Below are 9,599 nucleotides of genomic sequence, written 5' to 3'. Positions count from 1 at the left end.
TTCATGTTTTTAAGTGCAATTAGACACTTGTAACATGGTTTAATGGTATTTTTACATGATTGTTGATGCTTATTGATGCCTATAATGCTCATTATTATTCGTTGATGATTGTTGATCATGTATGAAGTTATAAATGAAGAATATTAAGGTTTGTTTAATCTTAATGATGAAGAATGTTGGATAGTGTTCCACATTGTAAATGAAGAGCTTTATGCTAACTAATTGAGAGTGAATTCATGAAAACACATACATGCATTCATGAATTAAATAGGATATTGGATATTCCAATAAAGAAGTATATCAGATTATATTTATCTGATAAAGAAGGATATTATAGGTGAGATGCTCTAATAAAGAAGATGGTACCACATGCATTAGAGATGTCTAGGATGACATTCATGAAGTTGAAGCATTATAATTGCATTAGGTTACACTACAACAAATGAAGGCCTTTAATAGCGCTTATTTTGGCTTTTAATAGCGCTTTAAAGCGTTATTACTGATACCGCTATTATAAGTTCGCTGCCTATAATAGCGTTTTTAAAGCGCTATCAAATATCAACATTTAATAGCGCTTCAGGAAAAAACCGCTGTCGTATGTAAACTGGCGTGACCAGTAGGGACTATAGAAACGGGTGTTTTATAGCGCTTTATGCTGAAAACGCTGTTATATGTCAACCTTTAATAGCGCCCGAGCCTAAAAACACTATTATATGTCAACTTTTAACAGCGCCCGTGCCTAAAAACGCTATTATAAGTCCTTGTATGTTTTTTTTTTAACTTAATACTCTTTTTTTTACCGTAATTGTAATTTTATTTTAGACTTTCAAAATATATAATATTATTAATTATTAATTTAGTGTTGTTCCATTATACATACTCTATAATATAAATAAAAGCTCTTGTAATACATTAATTCATTTCATAAACAAAATTGATCCGAGTACAAGACAAATCTGAGAACACAACCAACAGATCGAGAACACTACTTGGCCCCCCACTAATTAACAATCGACCCCAAAATTAGAAAAAGCACCCCAATAACACTTGTCTAGTAGTGTAACTCGAATAAACAAACCAACATTCCACAAACACCTACCAAACCTATGATGTATACCAATAGACTACAAAAGAGCAGGGAACAAGAAACACTACAGAAGCATCAGTCCACAGTTCCAAGCGTGACAGCAAGCTAACTTCAAGCACATAACACAAATAGCTCAGGGAGAATACCGAACCTCTGTACTGAAAAAAGCAGAAAACTAGCAATGAAAAATGGAAGTATCTCCAGCTGGTTGTGCATTGGATCAAGATCATTCTCTTAAATTATGCTTATAATCTCATAATGCAAAGTATGTCTCGTTCTCATTAGCTAAAAGAGAGCTTTGTCAACTAGAAGTATCTCCAGCTCAGTTCCAAAAAAAAAGAAGTGTCTCTAGCTGATGTTGCATCTGAGATCACAATTTAGTTATAAGGGCTAAAAATTTCAAATAGCAACCATAATAGATAGATACTTAATACTACAAAAACACCCCACATTATAACACGACAATTTTGGCACTAATAAATTTTGTAGAAGATTGTAGTAATATATTTTGTTAAATAGACCACTCTTAGTAGAAGATTGTGACTACAAATAATGTGAGAATTATAGTAAGGAATGCAAAGATAATTAATAGTTTAAAATTCAAATGCAATACTGAACTTTGAGTCACAATGTCACATACATAAAAAGAGGAGCTAATTCTTCCATAGATATTTCTACAATTGAATATGGTAAGTGAGCTGAGAAAGGGACATAACATAAGGAAATTGCGTGTGAAATAGTAGTACAAACCTCAAATTCTTGCTATTAAGACTCAAGGACACCAATATTATTGAGTAATTCAATTGGGACTTCCTGACCTCCTTTCTTAAAAGAGTATGAGCCTGCATCAGATTTGCAAAATCTAGATTACAACAAAGATTCTAGAACTTGAACAATGAAGTGTTTTCTTAAATTTCAAAAGGATAATATTTGCTAACCATAAAAGACCAGGAAATGGTAAGTTTTTAGCCCCTTACAGTTTTGAATGCATCCAGTGCAGCTGTTGTATCAAACATAATGAACGATTCTCCAAGTTCAAGAAATGTATGTCATACAGAGAGAAATAAGTTCTAGCTCCAATTTAAAATGAGAGAAAGAGAAACAAAAATAACAGGATCATCAAGATATGTGTATGTCTAGTTCAAATATCAAGTAGCTAAAAGATTAGCCAATACACATTTAGTCCCTGTGCTCCAACAAACCCCTTATGTAAGATTGGACTTAACCTCTTAGAATATAAAAGAAATGGAATGGAAATATTAGTACATGAATGAAAAGAAACATGTTATAGCATATTTGTTTCAAAAACTGTACAAAAAGTGTAGGTAAACGGATCAAATGTTATTTTTATGTCTTTTTACAATGGTTTATACATTAAGTAATGTAGCATGGACACTTTTTATTGAAGGTATGTCTAGTGTATGACATGTCGCTGTTTGACACCGACATATATGGTTACATTCAATCACTTTTGTTTTCTCAAATTGTTACTAATATGGTATTTGTGATTCTATTTGTTAGCATCATGTCTTGTGTTTATGTCGTTGCTTCATTAGAACGAGCAGTGGAGAACAATGATCATTATATAGAATTGAAGAACAGAATTAAAAGACTTCATATGACAATTTGTTCCGGCCAGTAATTTTTTTTTTTTGTAGTGTCTAAAGAAGACATATGATTAGGCTTCAAACTTCCAAACTGCACTCTGTCATAGTCACTATGCCCTTGGTTTTGCATCAATCCATTCTTTCCAGAAACCCTCAAAATATCTGATAATAAGGTAATACTTAATATAAGGACATACTTAAAGTAGAAGAATTTAAAAAAATAAAAATTATTAAATATGATTTAAAGGGTACTGCAAGCACATGAATTTATCAAGAGATAAGTAACTTCACTTTTGTCAAATATATATAGGAGACTATTTCCTTTTTTCATACTAATAACTACATTTTAGTTCATTTTAAAGGAGATAATAATCTTCAGAACATTAGAAAAATGAGATAATGAAATACCAGTAGATAACTAACTTCACAAGTGTAGTAAATTTAGACTCTCCGGTAACATTTGAATATTCTAGCAGGGACAATTGTTTCTTGACTATGTCACACACATTCTGCACAGTTTCAGATTTAGCCTGCACAAAAGTCCATTCTTGGCCCTATATCATCTTAAATATTAGAAATGTTAAAGATCAAGCCACATTAAACTGCCAAGTATAATTATTATGAGAATAAGACACCATTAAATAACTCTAACACAAAAGAAAAGCTGCAATGGTTAACAACAAAATAGCAGATTTCATGATTTCATAATGGAGATAGCTTAGATATCAAATGTTGTAAGTAATATTTAGCATCTTCACTAAAAACAGGAGCCTACAAGCTCTCTAATCCCTATTCCATTCTCACCTATAAATCAAAAACAACAGAAGGAACCAGCAAACATCTACCACACTAAGAATAGTTTCTTAATTAAGTTGATAGTAGTACGAATAAGGGGTACTTCTTTGCCTGTAGCTTGACCATTCTCTTATACTCTGTTGTATCCTGGATAAATAGATGATATAGCCTTCTAATTTAAATCAATTTTGCAAATTCAATTTTTTCAAACTTCTATAATATGAGCTATAATGCAACATATACTGTAACTTATCCCTAAGCATACCTTAATGACGACAGTTTGAGTTGTGAGAGCATGGCGACGGACAGCGATGAACGGTGACGAACGAGTACAACTTCTGACAGTGAAAGTAGTGGGTAATTGGATTAAGGTTCTTGGAGAGAAGAGATTTATGGGTTATGGGTTAGGGTTCACAGTGGTTTCTGGGTTCTTGGATATTAGCTAGGATTGACAATAATGTGAGAAGGATATCTATTGCCCGAAACAATTGTGATTGGAGAAGAGGAATGATTGCTCTAACTTCGAGTTCTGTTTGTTGTGAGTTTGATTACAGAGGAACGATTTCTCTCTAAGTTCGATTCCTTTGGGTTTGAAGCTAGAAGACGGTCGATTTCAATTCTAGGGGTTGAGTTCAATGTTTGCTGGGAATTGTTTGAAGAAGCTAGAAGAAGATTGATTTCGTTTCTAGGGTTTGAGTTCAACCTTTGTTGGGAAGTGGTTTTGAAATTGTAGGGAAGCGTGTGAAATTTTCTCTGGTTTTATTCATTTATTTTTACTTTTATTATTATAAGCAGGTCAAAGGTTCGATACCCGCCCACCACAAGTTTTTATTTATTAATTTCCTTTACTATAGCGGTTTTGTAAAAAGTGATATTATAGGATATAAGCTTTAATAGCGTAATTTCAAAAGCGCTACTATAGAGTTCCGCCTTTGTGGCTTTAATAGCGGTTTGCAGCAAAGCGCTATTATAGTGTACTTTGGTTCAAGGCTTTAATAACGCTTTTTGTAAAAGCGCTATCATAAGGGCTCCGGATTAAGTTTTAATAGCGCTTTTTAATAAAGCGCTATTAAATGGGCGCTATTAAAACTCGTTTTTGTAGTAGTGTTATGTGTGCATTATGTGATAAGTGATATGTGACACATACTTTGCTAAGTGTAATAATTGTTAATTGATGATTTGGTATTCGATTATATATGTTTAGAACTTATAATTGAATGATGGATGATGATGTATATTTATAATTTATGAATATGCATGTATTGTGAATAAGTGTTTAAGTATCGTTTTACTTACACTTATATTTTGATTTTGTGATCTAACTCTCATGTTTTGTGTTATGTGCTAGACCGTTGGGGGTTCAGATACTCAGGTTGAGGATCCGGCTCAGAGTTAGAGGGCTTGCTCGTGCTTAGTGGTAGCGTGCATTTTGGTGAGGAGTCTAGCTTTGCTACTCCTATAGTTAGCTTTTGATGGGTTGTATTTAGTGTTGCTATGATAGTTGTAACATCGAGTCAGGGTATTCACTTGAACTTGTTGGATGATTGTATTAACCATTGATCTTGCTAACTTGTATATTATGATATCCATGTTGATGATAAGGCTAGATATATATATGATAATGCCTTGGATAATTATAACTTAGCTTTTGATGATCAATATGTGTTATAAAGGAATTATTGCAATGTTGAATTTGCAATTCCGCTGTCGCAAGTATGTATAAGCACGTTGAATGTCTTTGTGCCTTGTATGTTTGTTTTATTAACATGTAACGCCTTAATTGTCTTAAGTGTTTTATTTATTTATATTCAATAAATACGCGTTAAGGAGTTAGGGTGTTACAATAGTGTTATCAGAGCAAGGTTGGTTCATGTGGAACCAATTGGGATTAGTTACCCGTATATTCAACTTATGTAGAGATAACACTGTTGATATTATTTTCTATGTTTGTTGTTGGATTGGTTGGTTGTTCAGGATTATGGCTGGAAGAGGTAATGGAAGAGGTAACAATCAGATGGCAGACGCAATAGCTACTTTGACTAACATCGTGGCTAGAGATCATCAACCCGGGAGGGAAGATGAGATGAGGTTGGAGCGATTCATGAAGCATAATCCGAAGCTTTTCACTGGAGGCTATGCTCGGGAAGCTGCTGTCAAGTGGATAGAGGAAGTTGAGATTGTCTTTGAGGCTATGAGGTGTACCGAGGAGAATAAGTTAACCTTGGGTACCTATGTACTTCGTGAGGAAGCTAACAAGTGGTGGAGGAATGCTAAGCTAAGAATGGGAGTTGGTGGTGTGGTAATCACTTGGGAGATGTTCAAGGGAGAGTTCTTGAGGAAGTACTTTCCAGCTGATATTAGAAACAAGAAAGTGGTGGAGTTCATGGAGCTCAAACAAGGGAACATGTCTTTGGCGGAGTATTCCGTGAAGTTTGAAGAGCTATGTGTGTTTAGTCCACACTACAGCACCGTGGAAGCTGAGAATGACAAGTGTGTCAAGTTTGAAAGTGGGTTGTGTCCTGACATCAAGCATCTCATTGGATTTTCGCAAATCCGAGACTTTGCGACTTTGGTGGATAAGTGCTGTATTTGTGATGATGATGGGAAGGCCAAGACTAACTACTACAAAGCCATGAGTGACAAAAGAGGAAGAGGTCAAGATCGTGGAAAGTCGTATGGTGACAAGGGGAAGAAAGTTGCTGAGACTAATGGTGGAAAGAAGAATGGTGGTGGACAATGCTATAAGTGCGGAGAGATGGGCCATAAGTCTTATGAGTGCCTAAAGAAGGTGGACAAATGTTTCAATTGTGGAAGATTAGGACACAAGTCTGATGTGTGTCAAGTGAAGGTGACTTGTTTCAATTGTGGTGAGGAAGGTCACAAGAGTTCTATGTGCAAGAAGCCTAAGAAGACCATTGGGAAGGTGTTTGCTTTAAGTGGAGATGATGCAGATCAAGTGGATAATCTAATTAGAGGTACGTGTTTCATCTATGACACTCCTTTAATTGCGATTATTGATACGGGAGTAACACATTCTTTTATATCTGTTGTGTAATTCCTGGCACACAGTGGACAGGTGTTGATCAAGGTGTATCAACACTTGTCTGTTGTAGACAGATGTTGTTACCGGTGCGCCAACACTTGTCTATAAACAGAGCAAATAACATAAAACAATACAAACAGTAAAGTAAATAACACACAAGAGTTGTTAACCCAGTTCAGCCTAAAGCCTACTCTGGGGGATACCAATCCAGGAATTAAGTCCACTATCAGCAGTATTACTTCGAAGCTAAACTCACCCGTTTACAACTTCTCACTTAATCACTACCCAATGACACTTCTACCTAGGAACTCCTAGATATGAGACCCCGTCCCAATTCCCACCTTAACAACACAGACAGCGTTGTTATTCAATTCAACGATCACAAACGGTGGAGACACACTCCTAAGAAACTAGGATTCACTCTTGCTTAAAAGCTTGCGAGTAAACCACACAACACAATAGAACAATCTCCGTACTTCAAAGCTTAGGAGAAGTTCACACTTACAACTCAATAAACACTCAGGTCCCTACAATTAACACTCTAAAATCCCTACAACTCACGCTTTGTAATAACACGATTTTAGATGCTTGAAACCATATGCTTGCCTTCGTATTTATAGTAGTAGAACGACTTGGGCTTCAAGACAAAATTAGGGCTTCTAGAACTGCGGCAGCTGTGATATATTTTTGAAAATAATAGTTCTATTTTTGAAACGCAAAAATATATTTTCCAAAAATATAATTCCTTTGGAAAATAAAACTAGGGTTTAGCTGCCTCCTGAAACACATTAAACACGTGCGCCTTCCTCTGTAAGAAACCTTGAAACAATTCTTCAAACAGATCTTCAAAAGATTGAGTAGAAATTAAAACCCGCTAGCTGGCGCGCACAGTCAGACAGACAGGTGTTGTTCCAAAGTGTACCAACATTTGTCACAACACTTGGGGTCAGCACATATGTCTCAACACTTGGCTAAAATATGTTTTTGCAAAATGTAGCCAACATACAAAAACCCAACAATCTCCCCCTTTGGCAAATTTTGGCTAAAACAATATTAGACCAGTATATAGAGAGATACAGTATTCCCTTTCCTTCGAGTCAACATGATCACACAACTAGGAAAGAAAGTAACACATAATAAAACTACTTCCAAGATAGTCAGAGGCAATGCAACAGCGGAATAAAACACAACTAGCCTCATGGAACAACACAAGGGAGAAATAAACTCCCAAAGAAATAGGAGAAATAAACTCCTAATAGTTAAAGCGCATCCATTCATCATAAGAACATCAGGAAAAATAAATTCCCATAAGCATCTAAGAAAAATAAATTCTCAGTCATAGTGGATACTGGACTCAATAGTCAGGTGCCATAACACTTGGCACAACATTTGGCATCAAATACATTCAGGCGATCAAGAGATACTATCACTCACACTCCCCCTGAATTCGTGCATACAAACATCAGATAGAGAAAGAATATTTACTACTCCCCCTCAACCCATGCATATTGCTCACACTCCCCCTCAATACGAGCATACGAACATTAGCACAGAAACAGTCACCAGATGTGAGAACATCTGTCCACACACTTGTCACACACACACTACTCCCCCTTTTTAGCCACAATTTAGACAAACATCATGCATAGGAAATCATAGGGTAGCAGACAATAGAAGTATCAGAGTGCAATTATTACAGACCATAAAGCACACACATGTGCTAGAAATCCAGGGCCTTGCTCATAAAAGGAACAACAAGGAAACACCAAAAGTACATCAGAAAAATCATAAGAAAAACATCAGAAATCATATTGAAGAACTTTCATAAGAGTCCTCCATCACATCCTCAGAGCCATCCTCAGAGCCACTAGTTCCTTCACCTTCTTGTCCATCAGGCTCACCCTCAGCAGTCTCAGCAGCTTCCTCAGCCTTGAGGGCCTCAATCACACGATCAATTTTCAGTTTCCTGACCTCAAGAGCTCTGCTTGCCTCAGTCAGATCAGCAGTCATCTGCTTCCTAGAGAGTACACCAGCCTGGACAGATGTGCCAACACCTGCTGCAACATTTGTCCCATTCCGCAAACTCTGCTCAATAATCAACACCCCTTTCCTTTTACAAGGAACATCAGTGCTTCTCAGAATATCTGGGTGTTGCTCAAGGATGATATTGCATAATAGAGTAGGAAGAGCAACTGGCTTCTCAACAGCATATGTTAGGGCATGGCTTAAGGTTTCTTGAAAGAAATATGACCCATAATCAAATTTTGCTTTTATACCCACAGCATAAATGAACTTTCCCAATCCTCTGGCTACATCACCTGAATGGGTTGTAGGGACCCAATTGTGTGCAGCTATCCTATTCAAAACAGCATAAAATGGAGAGAGAGAAGTTGCAGCCAATTTTGCCTTGCTTGGCCATACCTTAGTCCTGCCACCTGTGAGGACCTTGCAGACTTCATTGTCTGTGACTTTTAAGGCAGCCACCTCATCAGTACTCCTTAGCAAATGTTGGTTGATCACAGTTGGTGAGAATTGGACACATTTCCCACGAACAAATACCTGCCTATATTCAGGACTTGCTGGATCATTACAATTGTCAGCCACATTAATCAAAAACTCTTTGACAAGCCTGTCATAGCACTTGTCCAAACCAACCACATTTTTCATCAAACCTGCATACTCAAGAGCTTCAACAATACTAGGACAGTCAAGAATATCATCTTTTAAATTCCTTTCCAGAGCCAGCCTCCTATGATATACATATTTCCATCTAGCAGACCCATTCTCCAGGTGGAATGATACATTGTCTAATGGAGCATAGGGAACAGTTTGAGGGACCTTCTTCCTTCCTATACTCTTCCTAGATGTGCTGCCAGATGCAGCAACATCTGTCTCTGGCTCGAACTCAGAATCACTTGTTGGTGGAGCTTTCCTTTTCCTAGTCTCAGTTCTAGGAACCACCTTACTTACAGGTTTTGGAGGTCCATATAGGGGCTTTATGCCAGTAACTTTTCCAGCCCTAGATGGTTTGGGTGTTTGGACAGGTGTGTTAGCAGCCTCTACAGCT

The 9,599-nt window shown here is 36.7% G+C and overlaps 1 protein-coding gene and 1 long non-coding RNA gene across 2 annotated transcripts; one reads left to right on the top strand and one right to left on the bottom strand.

Annotated features, from left to right (window-relative positions):
- Positions 1 to 1,837: 1,837 nt before the first annotated feature.
- LOC123883826 lies at positions 1,838 to 3,117 on the bottom strand. Its single transcript, XR_006800470.1, has 3 exons — positions 3,103 to 3,117; positions 2,026 to 2,087; positions 1,838 to 1,929 (listed from the first exon to the last, which is right to left on the bottom strand). It is a non-coding gene; the product is annotated as an uncharacterized LOC123883826 (long non-coding RNA).
- Positions 3,118 to 5,467: 2,350 nt separating this feature from the next.
- Positions 5,468 to 8,707, top strand: LOC123886663 (DNA-binding protein HEXBP-like). The gene is made up of 4 exons (XM_045935959.1): positions 5,468 to 5,788; positions 6,020 to 6,464; positions 6,559 to 6,565; positions 8,653 to 8,707. Exons 1-4 carry the CDS (start codon positions 5,468 to 5,470, stop codon positions 8,705 to 8,707), a joined length of 828 nt encoding a protein of 275 aa, XP_045791915.1.
- The last annotated feature ends 892 nt before the right edge of the window (positions 8,708 to 9,599 follow it).

This window comes from Trifolium pratense, linkage group LG5, assembly GCF_020283565.1.
Source record: "Trifolium pratense cultivar HEN17-A07 linkage group LG5, ARS_RC_1.1, whole genome shotgun sequence".
NCBI classification, from domain to species: Eukaryota; Viridiplantae; Streptophyta; class Magnoliopsida; order Fabales; family Fabaceae; genus Trifolium; species Trifolium pratense.
This window is presented reverse-complemented; position numbering and strand designations above follow the sequence as displayed.